General features: G+C 44.9%; 1 protein-coding gene across 3 annotated transcripts in view; it reads right to left on the bottom strand.

Annotated features, from left to right (window-relative positions):
- LOC137427440 (dynein axonemal assembly factor 11) overlaps positions 1-26457 on the bottom strand; it is a 41244-nt gene that overhangs the window by 7188 nt on the left and 7599 nt on the right. For all 3 annotated transcript variants that reach the window (XM_078778193.1, XM_078778194.1, XM_078778192.1), the window contains 4 exons: positions 21661-21828; positions 20213-20290; positions 1749-1921; positions 1465-1664 (listed from right to left, as the gene is read on the bottom strand). In XM_078778193.1, coding sequence (XP_078634319.1) covers positions 1465-1664; positions 1749-1921; positions 20213-20290; positions 21661-21828 — 619 coding nt within the window. The remainder of the gene's footprint in view (positions 1-1464; positions 1665-1748; positions 1922-20212; positions 20291-21660; positions 21829-26457) is intronic.

A 26457-nucleotide genomic window follows, 5' to 3' on the forward strand; every position in this document is an offset into this window, starting at 1 on the left:
GTAGTGGGGTACTTAAGGGATCAGTGCTGGGACCGTTATTTAATATATAAAGAAGAAAGTTTGTTTGTTTGTGCATCCAGGCCCTGCAGGGACCTATGCAACCAAACTTTGCATGGTCTCCTCTTTCATCCAGAGGAAGGTCAATAGCTGTTTGGATCAAAAAAAAAAAATTGACCCCAGATCAAACCGGATATAATTGGCCTTCAGGCCTCGATCGGGTCTGGTGCTTATACACTGCCTGGGTTTTTTTTTTTCTTTTTTCCAAAGAGCGATTGAGTAATATGTCTTGTGAAGATCGTATGTTGAGGTTGTAGTGATTCAAAAGGCATTTCATGAATATCTGGAAAAGCCTTGAATAAAAATATATTTTAAATAAAATTAAAAAGAAGTTGAAAGAAGGGAAAGCAGTTCAAGCTGATTGTTGCAACGCCCAAGATTGGGAATTCATACAAAACCACAAGGCCAACATTCCCCAATTTGTCATGCAATAAATATTTAAATACACATTTCATTGGATTTCCCCGGGCTACGCTGGGTACTTCAGCTAGTTATTCATAATTATAGTATTCCGTTTATTTCTGATATGTGAAACACCCGGCAACCCACGCCTACAGAAAACAGACTTTTTGGAATGCCGGCCATACGTTCCATCCAATCAACAAGTATTGCTAAAAAAAAATCTCCATGTGTAGGCGCTCCTATGTTGAAAGTTTTCTGTCAATCGATCAAGCGGTTGTGGAGAAAACAAATTTAAAAGTGAATAAAGGTGAATATGTGAGGGTGGGAAAAAAAGTGAGGGCCTCGTCTAACGTTCCACAACATGGTCAAGGATGGTTGTGGAGGCCTATTACTCGTTTACGTCAACGATTTGGATAGCGGGGTTCAAGAGTAGGCTTTCTAAACTTGCAGATGACACAAAGGTTGGAGGTAAGGTAGATAGCAAAGAGGGCGGTGAACAGATTCAGGAAAGTCTAGATTCATAGATTTGGTAAAAAAATAAAAAAATAATGGCAGATGTAGTTTAACATAAGCAATTGTAGGGTGCTGGTGATGGGAAAGAATAATAAAAAATAGAGATAACATAACACAAGGGGTAATGTTGGAGGGTGTCACACAGGAGAAGGATCTGGGGTGGTATTAGATATGGGGGGTAAGCAAGGGTCTTTAACTCAGAGAGTAGGTAGTGTATATAATGTTCTCTGGAAAGGTAGTGGCAGTAGAAAGGGTAAAATTATAGGTTCAAATTTTAGTTTGATGGGTACCTAGACGCATTGGAGATAGAGGGGTACAGGGATAACGGCAGAACTTGTAGGTAGCGTGAGTATGGATGGGTGATTGCATCTCGTGTTGGTGTAGCTCAGGCATGATGGGCCGAATGGCCTTCTCCTGCACCAAGGTTCATCGTCTATCCTTGTATAACCCGTCAAGACTTTCAATAGCAGCATCCTCCATTTATACCCTTACCGGTCGTTGGCGTCTCTCTGTTTTTCCATGTCGGCCTTCTTGTGCTCTCTGTCTTTCTTTCTTTTCTCACCCTCCGTTCGTTCTCTCTCACGCCGTTTTTTGTGCTCTCTTTCTTGCTCTTCCACCCTCATAGTCACTTTCTCGATATCCTGCAGAGCACGAATCCTCTCCGACCTTTCGATTGCCTGTCCATCCAAAACCTGCACACACCAAGTAGTTTTCAGAAAGTGGTGAGAAATTTTCACTTTTCACCCTTCTCGACCGTCAGCTCGGCCCCTTATCACCTTCAACCGTGGTAGCGTAGCGACCACAAACGCTCTGTAACCTTCAAAGAGAGCGCAAGGGTTCCCGACAAGGTAGAGTTCCTCCAGGTGCAGGGAATGGCACAAAGAGCGCACGCTGCTCAACTCGCCCACGAAGTTCAACGTGAGATCCAGCTTCTGCAGGTCTTCGCAACCTGGGAATGATGACACGGGCAGGGACCCTCATTGGAGACCTTTCGCACATCTTGCATGAATGTCACCTTTTGCTGTAATGGCCCAACCAGTGGGTTGGGAAGATGGCCTAAAGGTATGCATACTCACCTCTAAGCTGGCAGGCCTAGGTTCGAACCTCGACCCAGCTATAAACTTCTACCACATGCAGGGTGCTGTCCCAAGGATGAACATTAAACTGGCCATCCCATCTGCCGGCATTAGTTAGTGGACATTAATAATAATAATAATAATTCATTTATTTTGTATAGCGCTTTTCATGAAGCCCAAAGGCGCTTTGACAGAGTACAAAACATAATGCATAACAAAACATGAAAACAACAATTGCAAAAAGACAAGAATCAATAGGGAAATATTTAAAGCAAAAGGAGGGAGAAGGAGAAGCGATAGTCAGGGGTTAAATGCTGTGGGTTGAATGTTGAATGCAGTGCTGAACAGGTGGGTCTTGAGTGATGTTTTGAATGTGGTGAGTGAGGAGGAGTCTCTGATGGTGTGAGGTAGTGAATTCCAGAGGGTGGGAGCAGCGATGGAGAAGGCCCTGTCCCCCCAGGATCTGAATTTGGTCCGGATGGGGGGGGGGGGGGGGGGTCAGGAGGTTGGTACCAGCAGAGCGGAGGTTGCGGGTGGGAGTGTGTCTGGAGAGGAGGTCAGCCAGGTAGGATGGGGCCAGGTTATGGAGGGCTTTGTAGGTCAAGAGGAGGATTTTGTACTGGATTCTCTGGGGGATGGGGAGCCAGTGAAGCTTGTAAAGGACGGGGGTGATGTGGTCACGGGTCCGGGAATAGGTGAGTAGACGGGCAGCGGAGTTTTGAATGTATTTGAGTTTATTGGTGATTGTTGAGGGTGAACCATAGAGGAGGCTATTGCAGTAGTCCAGACGGGAGGTGATGAAGGCGTGGATGAGGGTTTCTGCAGCCGTGGAGGAGAGGGATGAGCGGAGACGGGCGATGTTTTTCAGGTGAAAGAAGGCTGTCTTTGTGATCTGTTTAGTGTATTTGTCGAAGGAGAGGGTTTGGTCAAAGATGACGCCAAGATTCCGGATGAGAGGGGAGGTGGATACTGGGATACGGTCGATGTTGAGGGCAAAGTTATGGGTGGATTTTGTGAGCGTTTTTGGGCCAATGATGATTATTTCAGATTTATCACAGTTAAGTTTGAGGAAGTTGATTTGAAGCCAGGATTTTATTTCAGAGATGCAGTTTGTCAGGATAGAGTGGGTGTCGGTGGAGACGGACTTGGTGGAGATGAAAAGCTGGATGTCATCGGCGAAGCAGTGGAATTGGAGACCATGACGGCGGATTAAGTGACCGAGGGGGGACAGGTAAAGGATGAAGAGGAGGGGGCCAAGAACTGAACCTTGGGGGACACCTTGGGGGAGGGGAGCAGTGGGGGATTTGCAGTTATTGATGGAGATGAACTGGCGTCTGTCAGAGAGGTATGATTTAATCCAAGAGAGGGCAGTGCCGGTAACGTCAAAGGTGGATTCAAGTCGGGTGAGGAGGATGGTGTGATCGATGGTGTCAAAGGCAGCGCTGAGGTCGAGGAGGACGAGAATGTTGAGGTTGCCAGCGTCAGAGGAGAGGAGAAGGTCGTTGGTGATTTTGAGGAGAGCAGTTTCAGTACTGTGGTTGGAGCGGAATCCGGATTGGAATGTTTCATACAGGTTATTGGCAGAGAGGTGATGTTTGAGTTGAGCGGCTACAGCGCGTTCCAAAACTTTTGACAGAAAGGGTAGGTTGGAGATGGGTCTGAAGTTATTTAGGGTGTCAGGGTTTAGACCAGGTTTTTTTAGAATGGGGGTAACAGCAGCAATTTTGAGGGATGGTGGGACGATGCCTGCAGACAGGGAGGAGTTTATTGTTGCAATGATAAGTGGAGAGAGAGCAGGGAGGGAGGCCTTGACAAAGCTGGAGGGGATGGGGTCAAGAGTGCAGGTGGCAGTTTTCATTCCTATGAGGAGTTCAGAGAGGTCAGTAGGGGAGACCGGGGAGAATTGAGACAGGGGAAGGCAGGATAAGGGGGGGCAGGTGGTTGGAGGGGGAGCGGGTGCGGCGGTGGTCAAGCTGTTGTAGATGTTGTCAATTTTGTGTTGGAAGAAAGAAAGGAAGGAGATGCAGTTGTCTACTGTGAATGACTGGGTGGTGGTGTCCAGGGGGCGGAGGAGTTTGTTTATTGTCGAGAAGAGTGCTTTTGGGTTTCCGGAGCCAGAGTGGATAATTTGAGAGTAGTAGGCGGAGCGGGCGTGGGAGAGGGCATCTTTGTAGTGTTGTAGGTGGTCCTTGTCGGCCTGGGAGTGAACTGTGAGACCTGTTTTATTGCGGAGTCTTTCAAGTTGGCGAGCACGAGTTTTCATCAGGCGGAGTTCAGGGGTAAACCAGGGAGCAGAATGGGTGAAAGAAACTGTTTTGGTTTTTACAGGCGCAAGCTGGTCAAGGCAGGAGGAGAGAGTGTGGTTGTCGTAGTCAGTGAGGTCGGAAGGGGTGTGGAGGTCAATGAAGGGAGAAGTGGACATTTTTTCAGAGAGGGTCGATGAGAATGAGGTAGGTGAAAGAGCGTTTAGCTTACGGAAGTTGATAGTGCGATAATGTCTTGGTGTTGGGGTGGGGATGTTGATGGTCATAGTGATGGCTAAGTGGTCAGAGAGGGTGAGGTCGGAGCCAGAGAGATGGTGCAAAATTAATCCAGTGAAGATCCAACATAAAGATCCAACAATATCCTTCGGGAAGCGTAGGTGACAAATCCGGCACCTCACACTACCTATGAATGTGCACTCACCTTGCTTACACTTACAACCTAGCAAGTCCCAAGGTTTACCTCCGAATTGAGCTATTAGTCAAGTTTTAACAAAAACAACTGAATTTTAACGACTTTTCCATGTAACGAGTTACATAAAAACACAAACGCATGACGATCGAAAAGAACACAACAAGGAGGCGGAATGGCTCCGAAACGTGGAAGAGAAGAAGCAACATCTTAACCAAATGTCCCCGGTAATATTTGATGAAGAAAAAATTAGACAACAACCTGAAAAAATGACAAACTTTAAAATCCCAGGCCCAGATGGGATTCCCAACTTCTGGCTGAAGCAATTCGATGCTCCCCGCGTTCACTACGCTCGAGCATTCAATGAACGTATCCAAGGGGATCAGGAAATGGATGAATGGCTCACATAAGGTAACACCTTCCTCATTCCAAAATCTGAAGAAACCCAACTACCTCACAAATACCGACCAATAACCTGTCTACCAACAACATACAAGCTTTTTAATAGGAATCATCACAGAAATGATGTACCACCATCTAACACACAACAAGGAGGCCTAGAGGCAGAATGTTAGGGTGTATCCATGTAAAAGAGGATTCCACTGAGCAATAGACCACCTACTAAACAAGGCTATACTCGGAAACTGTAAAAAGAGAAGTAAATTATGCACAGCCTGGATATGTTAGGGATTTACCCCCCAGCACCCCCCAGGGATGATAATTTGACCAAATTCAGCCAGTTACAGGAGAATTTATTAAAGGTACCAGGGGATACACATGTACATGGGAGAGCTGCCGTAGAAGCCAGGAATGGACCAGTTTCTCAATCAAAACACATAAGGCCAGGGTGTTTATACTGCACAGGAAATAATGAAAGGAAACTTCAAAGACGAGACGGAAAGCATAACAATTGTGGCTGTTTGCGAAGGGAAAAGCTATCTTCTCATCCATGCAGCTTTTGCCCAAGGTCGGAGCCTGAAAAACTGCAACAAAAGGCTATGTTATTACAGGCGAGGGGTCGTTTCTGCCACCTCTGTTCAATTCCCAGAATGCTCAAGGGCTGCCCTGGCAACAGAGCCAAATGTATGAAATCCCTGACACTGGGATTTGTCCGAAATCCTCGACAGATAACCACCAAAAAAGCTTTTGATAGCATTTCACATTCATGGATGATAAAATGCATGCAATTGTACAAGATCAGCCCCCAAATAATCAAACGGATTGAGAAACCAATGGAGCTCTGGAACACCACATTGACAATGCAGCACTCGGAAGGAAACATTGAAATACCAGGGAAGGAGATACATTGAAGGATCTTCCAGGATGACGTCCTTTCGCCCCTCCTATTTTACCTGGCCCTGGACCCACTGAGCAACCTCGTCAATGAGCAAGGACACACGGATGCACCCTAACATCCAAGGAGAGAGAAAAGGTGTCACATCTACCGTACATGGACGATTTAAACCTCTTTGCACTGAAAGATGAAAAATTGGCAGAACATCTGAAATTGGTGAAACGCTACTCCGACGACAATCAAATGAAATTTGGCCGATATAAGCATGCCAAGTGCTCATTCGTACAAGGCAAACCAACAACAAAACAGACAACATAAAGATTGACAAAACTACAACAACTTGATCACGAAGCATCATCCAAATATCTTAGAGTAGAAGAGTGACGCCAAATGTGTCACAACCAAATGCTGAAGACAATTACCAAAGAATACCTGTATCGAATGATGCTGATCCTGAGAAGGACTGTGTCTATTGCACCTGAGAGGGTGGATAAGGTTCTTTCAACCCTTGACTGTGACTCTGCTATTGGACCGGACGTCATCAGCTCACGTGTCCTAAAAACGTGCTCTACTGTTCTTGCACATCTTCTCTCTGCCATTTCCCCGAGGACATCTTCCATCTGCTTGGAAATCTGCCAACATCACTGTACTACATAAGAAGGTGAAAAAACGGATCCCCTTAACTAAAGACCTATCAGCTTACTTCCAATCATCATCAAGGTCATGGAATCCATCATCGCAGTTAATATGAAATCCTTCCTTCTCTTCAACAACCTCAACTCAGATCAACAATTTGGTTTCAGACCAGGTCACTCCACATTGGACATGCTGCTTCTACTCACCCAACAATGGATGGAGGCCCTCAATGTCAGACATGGGATCAGGGCCGTCTCTCTGGACATGTCTCGTGCTTTTGATACAGTCTGGAATCCAGCCTTACTCGCCAAACTTTACCTTATGGCATCCAAGTTAAACCACACACACACTGACTTCCTCTACTCTCCCAGCCAACGTGTGGCTCTCAACGGAGGTTGGGTCCATGACAAGGCTAGAGTGCCCCAAGGTAGTGTTCTGGACCCATTCCTATTCCTTATCTTCATCAATGATCTCTCTGGGTCTCTGGAAAATCCACTTTATCTATTTACTGATTTCTCCACCCTCTGCGGTCCTTCAGACATCCTTCAGACAGGCAGGCTGCAGCCTCTTCACTCTCTTCAGACCTTGAAAACAAAATCTTCAGTTGATGAAAAATCCTCGCATCTTCATTTGATGCCATGGAAACGAAAACTTTCAAGATTATTGGAGTCCCCTGCTCTGAACCCAAGTCTATGGACCTATCACTACGCAATCGAACAAAGGTCGGTGGTCTCTCTGTCTTCTATCACCTCCTTTCCGGTCTTTCACCCTCTGCTCTTTCCATGCTTTATTCCCCCCAGGTTTCTGCAGGGCACACAGCTCTTCCACAGACCTCGATGAAACATACAAAAATAAATCTCAAGAATGAAGTGAAGAGATCTTGTAAAATGAAGAATGTTGGAATTGATGAAGAACCTCACGAAGATCTTTAAAAGACCATCCCTGGGACTATTGCTACAAACAAACCAAGTTGGAAGGTGTCCTGGGCTCGATGGCGATGACCTGAAAAGAGTCTGCAGAAAAAAAAAAACTTTGAGAAGAAGGGGATACTTTCAGCCCTTGGAGGACTCTGTTCCACCTTCTAAAACCCAAATTATGGAGAAAACAACCAATGACAGACAAACACTATATATATATTGTTACGGATTCGTCACTTCCGTTGTGGTGGTTTGCATCCACTGTAAATATTTCTGATTCCATGTACTATTATTGTGTTGAAAAGGTTTATTGTTCATGAACTGTTTTCAAAAGGTAAAAAAGTTAATGTTAAAAGAAACAGTAAACGGGATCGGGAACCGGACGATGAAGAGGAAGAAGAGGGAGAAAAAGGGCGGAGCGAGTGAATCGGACAAGAAGGAGCCGAGCTACTTGCGGTCTGGAGCGAACGTTGGCGAGCAAGAGTCACCAGTGAACTTTCGGGTTTCCGGGAAAGGGATTCCTGCGACAGAGTTGTCATCGCTGTGACCGATCAACCTGCGTGTCAGGTTTTTGGCGGTGGATTCCGAGGAGAATTATCGCCGGGCCGTTACGTCTCAAGAATGGGTCGTCGGCCATTTTGACTCGCGCAGGACTTGTGCTTGGCTCACGGTTTCGTCTCTTTTCGACCATTTTCACCGCATTCAGATGTCGATCTGAATGTGTGTGTGACTGTGTGTGACTTGGCTTTTTGAAGGTTACTTCGTCCATACCCGAGGGTGTGATCTCTCAGTCGCCTGTAGGGCACCTTTGGATTTCCCAGTCGCCTTGAGGGCGCCTTTGTACAGCTTCGGCGGTGTGACTGTACTTGCCATCCGCACGGGATTCTGGTCTCGATTGGACATCGTTCTGGCGATCGCTGGTGCGGATCAACTTCGTCTTGAAGCCGGGAAGAAGAGACATTGGGGAATGTTCTTGTTTCACTCACTTGGAGCACAGTGAGTTATATATTACAAAACTTGTGGTACCATCATAGGACATATTGATTGTACTTTTGAATACTATTGTTGTTGTACTGTTATTCTTGTGTGATCTTAACACAATATTTGTTTGTGAGTAACAATTGGGGTGGCTTCTCCGTTGATCTTTGACACACAGAATAACACATTTTCCTGCCGTGACTCCTCTCGGGGCTCGGAGGTACACCGTGACCAGGGGGCCGGGGAGGAGCACGTAACAGAAATTGGGGGCTTGTCCAATTGGCGCGGGGGCTCGGAATTGGGTCTTCGTCCGGGATTAAATTCCCTAATAACATTCGTCCGGGATAGAATTCCCTAACATTCCCAAAATTCCCAAATTTTTCAAAAACATTGGACAATTTTTTTTGTGTGAAGGTTAACAGGTGTTAACGGATAGTCACCATGGTGTTAGACGCAGAACAGTTTGCGGCGTCCCCTAATGAGGCACAGTTCCAAGCGTTAAAAAAATCGGAACTCTTGATATTGGCCAGACATTTTAACTTGGAGGAGTTAATATGAAGAAAGCAGAGATGCAGACATTGGTGGTAGAATCTCTGGTGGGACAAGGAACATGGACAGAGGTAGCCTTGGATTGGCTACCCGAGGAAAAAGAAAATGTGGAGCTCCGGAAAATGGAGATGCAACTGCAGAGCCAGGAAAGGTTAAAAGCAGAGGAAAGGAGAGCTGCGAGGGAACTCGAGGATAGAAGAGTAGAACAGGAACGAGAACGCGAGGAGAGAAGAACCGAGGAAAGGAGAGCTGAAGAAGAAAGAGGAGCAAAGGAAAGAGCAGAGGAAAGGAGAGCCGAAAGGGAGTTAAAGGAACGTGACATGGAGTATCAGAAGGAAGTTAAACTCAAGGAGCTGGAGTTAATGGGAGAACGGGGAGAAGTAGCATCCATGCCGGCTGGTTCGACAACTAGTCAGAACACCTGGGATGTTGGAAGGCATGTGAGGCTGGTTCCACCCTTCAATGAAAAGGAGGTAGCCGAGTTTTTTTTACACTTTGAGAAAGTGGCTCAAATGCTAAAATGGCCTCTGGGGTCTTGGACTATGTCAGTGCAAAGTGTTTTAGTGGGTAAAGCTCAAGATATATTTTCGGCTTTACCGATTGACAAATGTACAGATTATGAGGAAGTGAAGAAAGCCATTCTCAAAGCCTATGAATTGGTTCCTGACCCTTACCGGCAAAAATTTCGGAATGCCAGGAAGAGGGAGAGTGAGACCCATGTGGAGTTTGCCAGAATGAAGGAAACCATGTTTGATCGGTGGTGTGATTTGAAGGGGATTGGGAAAGACTTCAACCTGTTGTGACAATTGATCTTGGTGGAGGAATTCAAACAGTGTGTCCACGCGGACAATAAAGTACATCTGGATGAAAGGAAAGTACCAGAGTTGTATGAGGCAGCAACCGTGGCAGATGACTATGCCTTGACACACAGGATGGGGTTCCACAAACCTAACTTCCCGCCTCGAGTTCGCCAGGGGAGTTATGGTACCTCCGGTGCGGAGAACGAATATTCATGGGGGCGACCTAGAGATGACTATGAGGACAAATCTGATACCGCGACTTTTAGGGATCAGAAGACTGCAGTTCCAAGACATACCTATCTTCCGGGGGGCCCGAGGCAGTCCACGAGTTTTTCCTCCGGGCCTACTTGCGCCTTTTGCAAGAAACCTGGACATTTGATGTCCCAATGTTACGCCTTGAAAAGGAAAAATCAGGAGCGGAGTCAGACCAGTGCAACTCCGAATGCATTGGCCAATGCGAGAAATCGTCCTTGACGAGAAATCGAGATCGAGACGAGAAATCGTCCCAAACACACACACACACAGTGCCTTGTGAAGGTTCCCATGTCAAAGTTACGGCATCACAGAACGACCTTGTTCAAGAGGGTTACAAACCCCTTATTTCAGAGGGGGTTGTGTCACTGGATGTTGACTGGACTAACCAGAGACCTGTTAGGGTATTGAGGGACACAGGAGCACATCAATCTTTGATGCTTGAAGGCATTTTGCCATTGTCAGAGAAGACGGCAACTGGTGTTAGTGTTCTTTTACAGGGAGTTGGTGGCTATGTTAAAGCTCCACTTCATGTCATCCATTTAAAGTCTGATTTGGTGTCAGGACCGGTCACCGTAGGTTTACAAGCCACTCTACCTGTAGAGGGAATATCTTTTGTTATCGGGAATAATTTGGCCGGTGGTCAAGTTTCTGGTAACCGATGTTTGTTGAAAAGCCTAGCATGGAAAATAACACTGCACAGTTAGAGCAGAAGATTCCGGGTATCTTTCCATCCTGTGCCGCAACTCGTAGGAAGGGCTCTGAAGAGAAGAGGAAGGTACTGACGTCACGCTTTGCACAGGCACGTCTTGTCAAGTACCCAAAAGCTAAGTGTCAGCACACACAAGTCATGGATGGAGGCAATGTTGGCAAGCTCTTTGTAGGTGGACTGAACTTCAAAACAAGGGAAGTTGTTCTGGACTCTGTCTTCGGCCAATATGGACCACTCTTGTAAGTGTGGCTGATAAAAGACAAGGAGAAGCAAAAGTCAAGAGGGTTTGGCTTTGTCACGTTTGAAAACACAAAGGATGCCAAAGATGCAGAAAAGGATTTGAATGGCAAGGATTTGGATGGTCGGACCTTAATAGTAGAGAAGGCAGGCCATGGGCGTCGAGGGGGCTACAGAGGAGGAAAACGTGGAGGTAGTTTCAGGGGTGGCTATGGCTCCCGGGGTGGGAGTGATAGTTTTGGTGGTGGCCGCAGCCGAGATTACGATGGAGGCTCCCAGAGTTACGGCAGCTCCCGAGGGATGATTATCAGGGTAGTGGCCAAGAAGGAGACCGCTATTCACGTGACTACAGCGACAAGTGCTCCAACCGTGATTATTATGAAAGTTAGGAAGAGTTTGAAGCACTGAATGCTGCGGAGCAGCCGAGCCAAGATTCCTACACGGATTAACTGTGAACTCCACGTTCCTAAAGGCGTCCATGTAGTGAATACTTCCAGGCCTCACCACCCAACCACCATGAAACCTGTCTCTCAGCTCGGCCTCCCTAAAAAAGTGCTATACATTTGCTTGACTTTGGATTTTTGATCACAACCCCTTAACCTTCATTCAAAAAATGAAAAATAAATATCAGAGGTTGATGAGATGGAGTTTGGCTTTGCAGGAGTTCAACTTGGAAATTGAGCATATAAAGGGCAGGGACAATGTCGTTGCTGATGCTTTGTCCAGAGTGAACTAACTTTGGAAATCTCTGTAGGTTGTTTGAAGTTTTGTTGCTTTATTTTTGGGAAATATTGATTATCGTTGCTCACGGGAATTGATGATTTGGGTGAGTTTACTTTTGTTTGTTGGGAGAGTTTTGCCTTCAAAGAAAGTTTTCACGATGTTCAAACTTTCTTTCTTGAGGGGGAGAAGTGTTACGGATTTGTCACTTCCGTTGTGGTGATTTGCATCCACTGTAAATATTTCTGATTCCATGTACGATTATTGTGTTCAAAAGGTTTATTGTTCATGAACTGTTTTCAAAAGGTAAAAAAGTTAATGTTAAAAGAAACAGGAAACCTGATCGGGAACCCGATGATGAAGAGGAAGAAGAGGGAGAAGAGGGAGAAAAAGGGTGGAGCGAGTGAATCGGACAAGAAGGAGCCGAGCTACTTGCGGTCTGGAGCGAACGTTGGTGAGCAAGAGTCACTAGCGAACTTTCGGGTTTCCAGGAAAGGGATTCCTGCGACAGAGTTGTTATCGCTGTGACCGATCAACCTGCGTGTCAGGTTTTTGGCGGTGGATTCTGAGGAGAATTATCGCCGGCCGTTACGTCTCAAGAACGGTTCGTCGGCCATTTTGACTGACGCAGGACTTGTGCTTGGCTCACGGTTTCGTCTCTTTTCGACCATTTTCACCGCATTCAGACGTCGATCTGGTGCATGTGTGTGACGTGGCTTTTTGAAGGTTACTTCGTCCATACCCGAGGGTGTGATCTCTCAGTCGCCTGTAGGGCGCCTTTGGATTTCCCAGTCGCCTTGAGGGCGCCTTTGTACAGCTTCGGCGGTGTGACTGTACTTGCCATCCGCACGGGATTCTAGTCTCGATTGGACATCGTTCTGGCGATCGCTGGAGCGAATCAACTTCGTCTTGAAGACGGGAATAAGAGACATTGGGGAATGTTCTTGTTTCACTCACTTGGAGCACAGTGAGTTATATATTACAAAACTGATGGTACCATCATAGGACATATTGATTGTACTTTTGAATACTATTGTTGTTGTACTGTTATTCTTGTGTGATCTTAATACAATATTTGTTTGTGAGTAACAATTGGGGTGGCTTCTCTGTTGATCTTTGACACACAGAATAACACATTTTTCTGCCGTGACCTCTCTCGGGGCTCGGAGGTACACCATGACCAGGGGGTCGGGGAGGAGCACGTAACAATATAGATATACAGTCACGTGAAAAAGTAAGTACACCCCGTGTAAAGTTTTGACTTTTTCAATATATTTCAACATACAGCTATTTGATCTTCATTTCAAGAATATTGATAGATAAAGGTGATATAATACAACAAATATCATGAAACATATCCATTTTGTAGTCCATTGTATAATTTAAATAAACATAAATGCAAATTTCGCATGTGGAAAAAGTGAGTACACCCCGACATTGATCACCACTTCAAGCACCTAAAATTAGAATCAGGTGCACTAGCTCAGATGCAAATGATTAGAACATCGTTAGAGAGGATCTTGGAGGAACCTGTCTTATTTAAACCTCAGACATTTAGTTTGGTTTGCTCTTTGTTGTTGAAGTGTGCAGCGTCACCATGCCTAGATCAAAAGAGCTCTCTGAGGCCTTCAGAAAGAAGGTTATAGATGCCTTCGAGTCTGGGAAGGGATTTAAAAATATCTCCAAACAATTTGAAATCAATCATTTGATTGTCCAGAAGATCATCTACAAGTGGAGAAGATTCCAAACAACTGCCAACTTGTTCAGGTCAGGCCGCCCCAGCAAGTTCAGCCCGAGAGCAGACCGCAAGATGCTGAAAGAAGTCTCTAAGAACCCCAGAATGTCATCACGGGACCTACAGGTAGCTCTTGCCACTGTTGATGTCAAAGTGCACGAGTCTACCATTAGAAAGAGGATGCACAAATTTGATCTACATAGGAGGTGTGCCAGGAGGAAACCTTTGCTGTCCAGAAAGAACATCAGGGCAAGACTAAAGTTTGCCAATGAACACCTCGACAAAGACCAGCACTTCTGGAACAATGTGCTCTGGACAGATGAGTCAAAGGTAGAGATATTTGGCCACAGTACCAGAAGACATGTTTGGCGAAAACCAAAGCCAGCATTTGACCACAAGAACCTGATACCAACTGTAAAGCATGGTGGTGGAAATATTATGGTTTGGGGCAGCTTTGCTGCATCAGGGCCTGGGCAGCTCACCATCATATAATCCACGATGAATTCTTCATTGTACCAGAGGGTGCTTGAGGAGAATGTGAGGCCATCTGTCGGAAAGTTGAAGCTCAACCGAAGGTGCACATTGCAACATGATAATGACCCTAAACATACCAGTAAATCTACCTAGGAATGGCTGAAAAGAAAGAAATGGAGGGTTCTGGAATGGCCAAGTCAAAGCCCGGATCTAAATCCCATTGAGATGCTGTGGGGGGGATTTGAAACGAGCTGTGCATGCAAGAAACCCCTCAAACATCGCACAGCTGAAAGAATTCTGCATGGAGGAGTGGGAAAAAATTTCTCCCAGTCGATGTCAGAGACTGGTAGACAGTTATAAGAAACGCCTACTTGAGGTTGTTTCTGCCAAAGGGGGCAATACCACCTGTTATAGCCAAGGGTGTACTTACTTTTTCCACATGCGAAATTTGCATTTATGTTTATTTGAATTATACAATGGACTACAAAATGTAAATGTTTCATGATATTTGTTGTATTATATCACCTTTATCTATCAATATTGTTGAAAGGAAGATCAAATAGCTGCATGTTGAAATATGTTGAAAAAGTCCAAACTTTACATGGGGTGTACTTACTTTTTCAAGTGACTGTATATATATCTGTAATTTGGTTCTCCAACCGAATGAGCAAATTTCATGACGTCATCGCCACGCATGTCCGCATTGCCTGCCAAGCTCCGGAGGAGCCATCTCGCGGAGCGTCCTTATGCAGTAGCTGTATGGGACACCTTACTGGCGCTTCCCCACTGATGGTATGAAGTCGCATAATGACTGCTATATATATATATTGCTACGGTTCTGAGATTTGTACATATGACATCATAAAAGGTTAAAGATTTTCCCCCCATAGTTAGTCCACAAGCAACACGTAGGCCCACTTAGAGTATTAGTTATGTCATAGTATGTGTAAGAGTAGGCCATTTTCCTCGTAATATCTGCGTTGTGTTAAGAAATGAGCTTAGGTCCTTTCATCTTTGCACCATCCCCCAATTACATCAGTGGGCATAATCGATCCCACACCCCATTTGGCATCCCTCAAGTTTGTTACGCTTTGGCTACCCGCAATTTGTTACGCTTTGGCTGCCAGCAGCGTTCGCTGCCCTTTGTTGGCTCGAAACTAGCCAAGTGACACGACGTAGGCCTGGAAAGAGGGAAGAGTGTGGCAGAGTGTGGCAGAGAGAGAGGGAGGAGCATGGGGTCGGGGTGTGGCAGAGTCAAGCAGCGCGTCAGAAGGCGATGACGGTAAGGGCTCCCAGCCAACCTGGGCTCTGTGGGCATGGCGTAATAGGGCGTGGTAAGGGCACGTCTAGCAAGTGCTGGAAGGTTCGCTGGGCAAGGCTATATAAGTCTTCGCCCAAAGCCCTTAAAGAGGACTTGATGAGGACTTGCTACCGGAGAACTGATGAGAACTTATGAGGAGGATTTGTCGGAGGACTGGAAGGAGTTGTATTGAATTGGAAAGCGCATTGTGAGCGCATATTGAACTATTCGCTTATTACGTACGCGGCCGCAGCCGCCAGTGTTACCCGCCAAAGCCAGCCCTACCGTTCGCCCTGTAATAATCCCGTGCACGCCAATGACACGCGGAGAGCTCCTGGCCGCTGTGTTCATCTTCTTCGCGGTGCGAGTTGGGGACCGGAGAGCGAGCTGCCTGCACACCATCCCTGGACGTGCTGACCTGGTCAACTGCAAGCCCCGTGTGAGTGTGTCTGAGTGTGAACGGGCCCGCTTGTCTTGGGATAAGTATAAGACTGTTTAAGGCTGCACTGTGTTTTCTTCTTCTGATTATTGTGCAAGGTGTAAATAAATCTTGTTCTTCCTTTCTTCCAAATTCGACCGTTTCTGTGATTTCCTCCACTGGGTAAGCGTGGCACTATTAAGAGCCGCTAGGATCGGGTTTAGTCACTGCTAACGGCTCGGATCACGGGTTCGTTACTGCTCGGCGTATCCACCAACACCCATGATTCGGGGGGGGGGGGGGGGGGGGGCTTATTTCCTCGTTTCTGGGCGGCGCGAGTACTTAGGTATTAGTGATTAGTCCTACGACCCTACTTCGCGCTGTCCGGGAGGGACGTCATAGGTCCCGGGTCCCGTCGGCTAGTCAAAGACAAGGGGACTAATCCCCCCTTGGTAAAGGGGAAAGGCCGGCGCTGAGATCCGCAACAATATATATATATGTAAAGTAATGACTTGCGGTTGGGATTAAAATCAAATGAATCCATTTTGAGTTCTCCAACCTTTAATGAGCAAAATAAACAACTGCTCGACGCTCAAAACATACTGTTGCGGTTTTGAGTCTGTCAAGTGAGTTTAATAAAGGTTAAAGTTTGTCCGCCATAGTTAGTCACACAAGCAACATGTAGCCTCGTGATAGTATAGTTATGTCTTAGTATTTGTAAGCTTAGTCCTTTTCCTTTGTTAGTTCTGCGTTGAGTAGGAGCCAGGAAAATAGGCCCTACTTGCCACCGATTTTCCAGCCACCCTAGCCTCGATCCAGTTTGTTAAGCATTGGTTGATCATTGGGCGAGTTAACACGAGGCAGGCTTAGGAAGGTCGGGGCGGAGTCGAGGGTGGAGTGACGTTAAGCACGAGCCGCCAATCAGAGCTCGAGGGTGGTGGCGGCGACGTTGCGTCAGAGGGCGTGGTGAGAAGTCGGGTGAGTTCCCGAAGGTTCGGGGGGCGTAGCTATAAAACCGCTGTGCGAAAGCCCTCGACAGGACTGCTGCCTGATAGGTCTTTCTGCGAGAGAGAGAGAGATAAAGGACTAGCGTGGGAACACCTAATGAAAGGGACTGCAGCAAAGAGAGGACTCGCGTTGTGATGAACTTGACGAACTTGCACGAGAACGCGCGCTAGCCAGATCGGAGTGTATTGAAGAAGACGAGTTGGCCACGTGTGCGAATGGTACATATACGCGGGCACAGCCAGACGCGCTTAGAACGAATATAGCGCATTTGAGACACGCGAGTGAACAAGGCTGAGTAACCGCCAGCCACGCTAAAGTCCGCCCTCTACCGTTCCGCCTCATCATCTGCTTGTTCGAGAGACGCGCTACGAGTCTCTGCCTTCGCCTGCCACCATCTTCGCGGGACGTGCCGGGGACCGTGGAGAGCCGGACGGGGACGATCTCTGGACACGTTGGGGAACACCTGCCCATCTGCAATCCCCTGTGTGAGTGTGAGACAGGCCTGCTGTCCAAGGGATAAGTTAAGACTGCTTAAGGATTGCTCTGTGTCTCTTCGTCCTTGAACCTGTATATACGTGTGGGAATAATTAAACCCATTTGTTCTTCCTTTCTTCCTGATTCGATCATTGCTGTGGTTTCTCCATTTGACTAAGTGTGGCATGAATAAGATCGCTCCAATCGGGTTCCACTAAGTAAGACTGCGCAGACCACGTGTACGCAATCCGCTCGGCGTACTCACATCACACGTGGTTCGTGCGAGGCTTGTTTCCTCGCTCCCAGGGCAGCGCGGGGAATTAGGTACGAGCGAGAAAGTAGTCCCGAAACCCTACTCTGCGTGTGTCAGAGAGGGACGTAATAAGTCTCGGTTCCGCCAAGGCCCAGAAAGACAAGGGGATTAATCCCCCCTTGATAAGGGGATTAAGGCCGGCGTAGAGGACCGTAACAATATATATATAACGTGTGTGGACTAAACAACAACAACAACATGCATTTTAAAGGCCATTTTCCCTACTAGAGCGGGGGTTAGCCTTGCGGTCCCCATGACAATCTTCTCCATTTTGCCCTATTTTCTGCATCTCTCCTTGTTAACCCCCTTGCCCGCATTTCTTCTTCCACCATCTTTAGCCAAGTCTTTCTCGGTCTTCCCCATCCTCTACTTCCTTCTACATTCATTTCCATCACTCTTCTCAACCAGTCACTTTCATCCTTCCTCAACACATGACCAAACCATCTCAACCTGTTCCTATTCACAGCATCAATCACAGGCTCCATTCCCATCATCTTTCGCAATTCATCATTTGTCTTCCTCTCTCTCAACGATACTCCGCACATCCGTCGAACCATTCGCATTCCCACCCTTTCCAACCTTCGTTGCTGCTCTACATTCATTACCCATGTCTCGCTCCCATAAATCATAACACTTCTCACACATGCAGCATACACCTTTCCCTTCAGCTTCAACGCCACTCCCCTCATCATCAGCACGCCACTCAGTTCCCGAAACTTCTTCCATGCACATCTCACTCGAGCAACCGTTGCCGAGTCTGATCCACCTTCTCCATTCAGCATGTCTCCGAGGTAGCAAAATGTTTTCACACCTTCCAGCTTCACGCCGTCTCCAAGATCCAACTCAACATTTCCTCCATCTGCAGCTCCCCCTGTGCACACCTTACATTTGAATGTAGCTGCCACACTGGTTAATGACCCTCTCAGACCACTACATTTTTGATGAACCCACTCAGCGCACATTGTACATTGAATGGAGTTCACTCCGCCACCCTTCCTACACACAGCACAGGGCCACTTCCCAGTTCTTTCCACCTCACCACATGCTTTGCCACTTGCCATCACCTTCGTCTTTCCGATATTCACCTTCAGACCGTTTGTCTCCATACATTCCTTCCACTTGTTCATCTTTTCCTTCAGTCCATCCATACTTTCCGCAATCAACACCAGATCATCTGCATACAACAACTCCCACGGTAAACCCTGCTTTACGTTCTGAACCAGCACCTCCATCACAGCTACATATAGTAGTGGACTTAGTACCGACCCCTGATGCACTCCCACCTTCACCTCAAACTCACCATTGTTCCCGTCCTTCGTCCTTACAGCTGTGCGCGCTGTTTTGTACATTGCCATCACCACTCTGATCAACCATTCCTCCACTCCTAACTTCCTGAATGCCCATGTCAATACTTTGCGTGGAACCCTATCGAATGCTTTCTCCAGATCAGCAAACCCAAGAAACAACTTCTTCCTCTTCTCCATGTACATCTCCTGCAACTGCCTCACAATGAAAAGCGCGCCTGTCGTTACTCTTCCTGGCATAAATCCAAACTGCATTTCGTCGATCTTCACTTTCTTCCTTATCCTCCTCTCCAACACCCTTTCCAATACCTTCATTCCATGCTCCAATAACTTTATCGCTCGGTACGAGCCACACTCCATAGGGTCACCTTTCCCCTTGTATAGAGGGACGAGGGTACTGAGTTCCCAATCCACTGGAATGTGGCCTTCTTTCACCACCAGATTACAGATCTCTGTCATTCTCTTCACACCCCAACTTCCTGCTGCCTTCAACATATCTCCCACAATTCCCGTCGGCCGTCCCGCTTTTCTACCCTTCATTTCTTTTATCGCTTCCTCAACTTCCTTCTCAGTTATTTTCTCTGCCGGTCCTAAAACTGGGTTACTCTCTATGTTGCCATCCCATTCATTCTCTGTATTCAACAGCATTTCCATATATCTTTTCCATCTTCCTTTAATTCCATCTGGGTCGACAACGATTTGTCCCACTTCATCCTTCAAGCAACTCACCCCCATCACATCACACCTCTCTTTCGCTATCTGCTTTGCAATCCTGAATACCGCTTTCTGACCCTCTTCCGAATCCAAGCGTTCTCCAAACATTTTCCGACATGCCTCCTGCGCCTTTGCTACCTCTTTCTTTGCAGCCTTCCTGGCTGCCTTATAACTTTCATGCTCTGCTGTTTCTGCTCCCGTACCCTTCGCCTTCTGCCACTCCTTGAACTTCTTCCTCTTCTCGTCAATCCTCTTTCCAACTTCATCATCCCACCACCATGTTTCCGAGTGCCTCGGTGGTCCTTTTGTCCATCCACATACCTCACCAACGGCTCCCAACAGACTAGCTTTCATTGACATCCAACCACTTTCAAGCTCAACCACATCATCCTCGACCCTACTCAGCCTCTCTTTTAATGCCTCCCTTACTGTCACCTCTTTCAACCTCCACACTTTCATTCTCGGTTGGTACTTCACCCGCCGAGCTCTCCTCGCACCTTTCACCCTTATGTCGCAGACAACCAAGTGGTGCTGTGAAACAGCCTCCTCCCCCGGGATCACCTTTATTGATTTTTATTCACCACTAAAGGGGTGAATAAAAATGAATTATACAACAATAACCCAACCTTCCCCGTGTTGCACTTCTTGTACGCTACCTTGTAAGTTCTCTATCCGTTCAATGTTGTTCAGAGCCAAGTTCAAGTACTGCAGTTTCTTCAGCTTGTTGATATTCTCTGCGACAGAAGGAAGGGATAACCAGTTCCTCACATCAAACAGAACAACCACACAAACATTTGTCATTCGGCCGCCGTGCCTGATGGGAGAGGCGTTCGTGCTAAAGGAGTCTACTGGGTGGATCTATTGTTACCTTTGCATTGCAGGTGTGAGTGGAGCAATAGTTTGAACAGGGCAATAGTCCTGCATATGCCTTTCATTATGAATAAAACATGGTAATTTAACATAAGACTACCACCTGAAATACACTGAATTACATTGGTTAAAATAGTTACCTTGTTACCCCTATCATTAGTCCCATGTAGTTTCCTTGTTACACCCATCAGACTTATGTGGTTAGCGTGGTTATCTTGTTACCCCTATGATTCGGCTCATGTGGTGAATGTGTTTACCTTGTTACCCATAACATTACACGTGGTTAATGTAGATACCTTGTTACCCCTGCCATTACTTTAATGTGATTAATGTGGTTACCTTATCCATATGATTAGGCTCATGTGGTTAATGTGGTTATCTTGTTGCCCATAACATTACTCGTGGGTAATGTGGTTACCTATACCACTAGTCTCATATGGTTGACGCAGTTACCTTGTTACCCATAACATTATGCATGGTATATGTGATTATCCCTATCATTAGGCTCATGTGGTTAATGTAGTTACCTTGTTAGCCCTATAATTAGACTCGTATTCAGGTTGTTATCCCGCGAGCGCACGAACCAAAAAGCGAGGTTTAGCGATAAGTACGTACCTGCATTTTAAAAATTTCTTTTCTCAACAACCATTGGTCCGATTGACACGAATTTTGTGAAATTTTTAGTGATAATCATGACGTCATAGGTCACGGGTACGGGCGCCATCTTGGAAAAACCTTAAAACGTTGGACCTCGATCTCCGAAATCGCTGCATGGATTTTTTTTTTAAATGTGGTTAATTGGAAAGAACTTCGCATGGGGAATAAGTGTTGACAATTACGTCATTGGTACCTTCATTATGACGTCATAATTCAACAAGTACAACGATAAGTCAGATCAGTTTGCAATTTCTTGAGCGTGATCGACTGATCTACGCAACAATTATATTGCAGAATTCAAATGTATGACGTCATAGATCACCTGGTCTGGCAGCCATCGAGTTGGCTCGCACCAAGTCCTTCTGAAGACTGCGTGGGGCAAGTTTTCTATGAATACCCTCTAGTTCGATTAAAGCAATCGCTCAGACAACATGCACAGGGTACACATTCTGTTTTTCCCCTTTCATTGGACAACTCAGACAAGGTTATCCACACACTCCACACAATGGACGTCATAGTCGTCCCACGTCATCAGCCCTCGGAGGTCCGACCGGCGCGTCACCCGACGATGTCCCACCGATTCGAGGAACCAGGTTGTTTTGCAGGTAAAGGATCTGGAGGTTCAAACACCAGTTACCGATGTACTCCAAGCGTTCAATCTCCTGCTGGTGAAGAGAGAGCTCTTCCAGGGAGAAGATGTCACCCTCGTTGTGCTCTGCCCGGCTCCGCACGAGCTTTTCTGTGACTGGGACGACAATCCGAGAAAGGAGGAGAAAACGACTCAAAAAATACAAACAAACCTCTTGCCTGTACCTCCAAATACGACGATGGAAGGCCGCTGGGCCGCTGATGCAGTGCCCCCTGCTGGTTAGGGCAGGAATTTGTTCAGGATGCCAGCGATAACTCGCCCACTCGAACCCAAGCCAGCCCAAGACCATCCTGTCAGCCCATGATATAGTAAAACGAGAACGACACTCTTCAACATCATGACGTCGACTGATATGCCTCCGCCCACATTATTACATCATTATAATACTTGTACCAAGTTTGATTTAAATCCCTTCAGCTGTTCTCAAGTTATCACATTTTTACCTGAGAACCTCTGACCCCAAAATCTAACCAGTTAATCTTTACATCTTTATACATACCTGCAGCAAATTTGAATATGATCACTTCAGCCATTGTCAAGTTATAGACATATTGCAGACTTTGACCTTTGACCCCAAAATCTAATCAGTTAATCTTTACATCATTATGCATAACTGTACCAAATTTGGGCAGAATCCCATCACTGGTTCACAAGTTATCATGGTAACAGTATTTTTACATAACATGACCTCTGACCTTTGACCTTTTGACCACAAAATCTAATCAGTTAATCTTTACATTATTCTACATACCTGCACCAAGTTTCGTCAGAATCCCATTGCTGGTTCACAGGTTATCATGGTAACAGTATTTTTTTTTTACCAAACATGACCTCTGACCTTTGACCCCAAAATCTAATCAGTTAATCTTTACATTATTCTACATAAATGTACCAAGTTTGGTCAGAATCCCATCGCTGGTTCACAGGTTATCATGGTAACAGTATTTTTTTTAACCTAACATGACATCTGACCTTTGACCTCTTGACCCTAAAATCTAATCAGTTAATCTTTACATTATTCTACATAACTGTACCTAGTTTGGTCAGAATCCCATCGCTGGTTCACAGGTTATCACAGTAACAGTATTTTTACCGAACATGACCTCTGATCTTTGACCCCAAAATCTAATCAGTTAATCTTTACATTATTCTACATAACTGTACCGAGTTTGGTCAGAATCCCATCACTGGTTCACAGGTTATCATGGTAACAGTATTTTTACCGAACATGACCTCTGACCTTTGACCCCAAAATCTAATCAGTTAATCATTACATTATTCTACATAACAGTACAAAGTTTGGTCAGAATCCTATCGCTGGTTCACAGGTTATCATGGTAACAGTATTTTTACCTAACATGCCTTCTGACCTTTGACCCCAAAATCTAACCAGTTAATCTTTACATTATTCTACATAACTGTACCAAGTTTGGTCAGAATCCCATCGCTGGTTCACAGGTTATCATGGTAACAGTATTTTAACCTAACATGACCTCTGACCTTTGACCCCAAAATCGAATCAGTTAATCTTTACATTATTCTACACAACTGTATCTAGTTTGGTCAGAATCCCATCGCTGGTTCACAGGTTATCATGGTAACAGTATTTTTTAACCTAACATGACATCTGACCTTTGACCTCTTGACCCTAAAATCTAATCAGTTAATCTTTACATTATTCTACCAAACTTTTCCTAGTTTGGTCAGAATCCCATTGCTGGTTCACAGGTTATCACGGTAACAGTATTTTTACCGAACATGACTTCTGACCTTTGACCCCAAAATCTAACCAGTTAATCTTTACATTATTCTACATAACTGTATCTAGTTTGGTCAGAATCCCATTGCTGGTTCACAGGTTATCATGGTAACAGTATTTTTTTAACCTAACATGACCTCTGACCTTTGACCTCTTGACCCTAAAATCTAATCAGTTAATCTTTACAGTATTCTACATAACTGTATCTAGTTTGGTCAGAATCCCATCGCTGGTTCACAGGTTATCATGGTAACAGTATTTTTTTTACCTAACATGACCTCTGACCTTTGACCTCTTGACCCTAAAATCTAATCAGTTAATCTTTACATTATTCTACGTAACTGTACCTAGTTTGGTCAGAATCCCATCACTGGTTCACAGGTTATCATGGTAACAGTATTTTTTACCTAACATGACATCTGACCTTTGACCTCTTGACCCTAAAATCTAATCAGTTAATCTTTACATTATTCTACATAACTGTTCCTAGTTTGGTCAGAATCCCATCGCTGGTTCACAGGTTATCACGGTAACAGTATTTTTACCGAACATGACCACTGACCTTTGACCCCAAAATCTAATCAGTTAATCTTTACATTATTCTACATAACTGTACCAAGTTTGGTCAGAATCCCATCGCTGGTTCACAGGTTATCATGGTAACAGTATTTTTTACCGAACATGACTTCTGACCTTTGACCCCAAAATCTAATCAGTTAATCTTTACATTATTCTACATAACTGTACCTAGTTTGGTCAGAATCCCATCGCTGGTTCACATGGTATCATGGTAACAGTATTTTTACCTAACATGACCTTTGACCCCAAAATCTAATCAGTTAATCATTACATCATTCTACATAACTGTACCAAGTTTGGTCAGAATCCTATCGCTGGTTTACAGGTTATCATGGTAACAGTATTTTTTTTACCGAACATGACTTCTGACCTTTGACCCCAAAATCTAACCAGTTAATCTTTACATTATTCTACATAACTATCTAGTTTGGTCAGCATCCCATTTCTGGTTCACAGGTTATCATGGTAACAGTATTTTTTTCACCTAACATGACCTCTGACCTTTGGCCTCTTGACCCTAAAATCTAATCAGTTAATCTTTACATTATTCTCCATAACTGTATCTAGTTTGGTCAGAATCCCATCGCTGGTTCACAGGTTATCATGGTAACAGTATTTTTTAACTAACATGACCTCTGACCATTGCCCTTTGGCCTCTTGACCCTAAAATCTAATCAGTTAATCTTTACATTATTCTCCATAACTGTATCTAGTTTGGTCAGAATCCCATCGCTGGTTCACAGGTTATCATGGTAACAGTATTTTTTAACCTAACATGACATCTGACCTTTGACCTCTTGACCCTAAAATCTAATCAGTTAATCTTTACATTATTCTACCAAACTTTTCCTAGTTTGGTCAGAATCCCATTGCTGGTTCACAGGTTATCACGGTAACAGTATTTTTACCGAACATGACTTCTGACCTTTGACCCCAAAATCTAACCAGTTAATCTTTACATTATTCTACATAACTGTATCTAGTTTGGTCAGAATCCCATTGCTGGTTCACAGGTTATCATGGTAACAGTATTTTTTAACCTAACATGACCTCTGACCTTTGACCTCTTGACCCTAAAATCTAATCAGTTAATCTTTACAGTATTCTACATAACTGTATCTAGTTTGGTCAGAATCCCATCGCTGGTTCACAGGTTATCATGGTAACAGTATTTTTTTTACCTAACATGACCTCTGACCTTTGACCTCTTGACCCTAAAATATAATCAGTTAATCTTTACATTATTCTACGTAACTGTACCTAGTTTGGTCAGAATCCCATCGCTGGTTCACAGGTTATCATGGTAACAGTATTTTTTACCTAACATGACATCTGACCTTTGACCTCTTGACCCTAAAATCTAATCAGTTAATCTTTACATTATTCTACATAACTGTTCCTAGTTTGGTCAGAATCCCATCGCTGGTTCACAGGTTATCACGGTAACAGTATTTTTACCGAACATGACCACTGACCTTTGACCCCAAAATCTAATCAGTTAATCTTTACATTATTCTACATAACTGTACCAAGTTTGGTCAGAATCCCATCGCTGGTTCACAGGTTATCATGGTAACAGTATTTTTTACCGAACATGACTTCTGACCTTTGACCCCAAAATCTAATCAGTTAATCTTTACATTATTCTACATAACTGTACCTAGTTTGGTCAGAATCCCATCGCTGGTTCACATGGTATCATGGTAACAGTATTTTTACCTAACATGACCTTTGACCCCAAAATCTAATCAGTTAATCATTACATCATTCTACATAACTGTACCAAGTTTGGTCAGAATCCTATCGCTGGTTTACAGGTTATCATGGTAACAGTATTTTTTTTACCGAACATGACTTCTGACCTTTGACCCCAAAATCTAACCAGTTAATCTTTACATTATTCTACATAACTATCTAGTTTGGTCAGAATCCCATTTCTGGTTCACAGGTTATCATGGTAACAGTATTTTTTTCACCTAACATGACCTCTGACCTTTGGCCTCTTGACCCTAAAATCTAATCAGTTAATCTTTACATTATTCTCCATAACTGTATCTAGTTTGGTCAGAATCCCATCGCTGGTTCACAGGTTATCATGGTAACAGTATTTTTTAACTAACATGACCTCTGACCTTTGCCCTTTGGCCTCTTGACCCTAAAATCTAATCAGTTAATCTTTACATTATTCTACATAACTGTATCTAGTTTGGTCAGAATCCCATCGCTGGTTCACAGGTTATCATGGTAACAGTATTTTTTAACTAACATGACCTCTGACCTTTGCCCTTTGATCTCTTGACCCCAAAATCTAATCAGTTCAAATTTACATTATTATACATACCTGTACCGACTTTTTATTTAAATACCTTCACCTGTTCACAAGTTAT

Source organism: Myxine glutinosa, chromosome 5 (genome assembly GCF_964187855.1).
Source record: "Myxine glutinosa chromosome 5, kmMyxGlut1.1, whole genome shotgun sequence".
NCBI classification, from domain to species: domain Eukaryota; kingdom Metazoa; phylum Chordata; class Myxini; order Myxiniformes; family Myxinidae; genus Myxine; species Myxine glutinosa.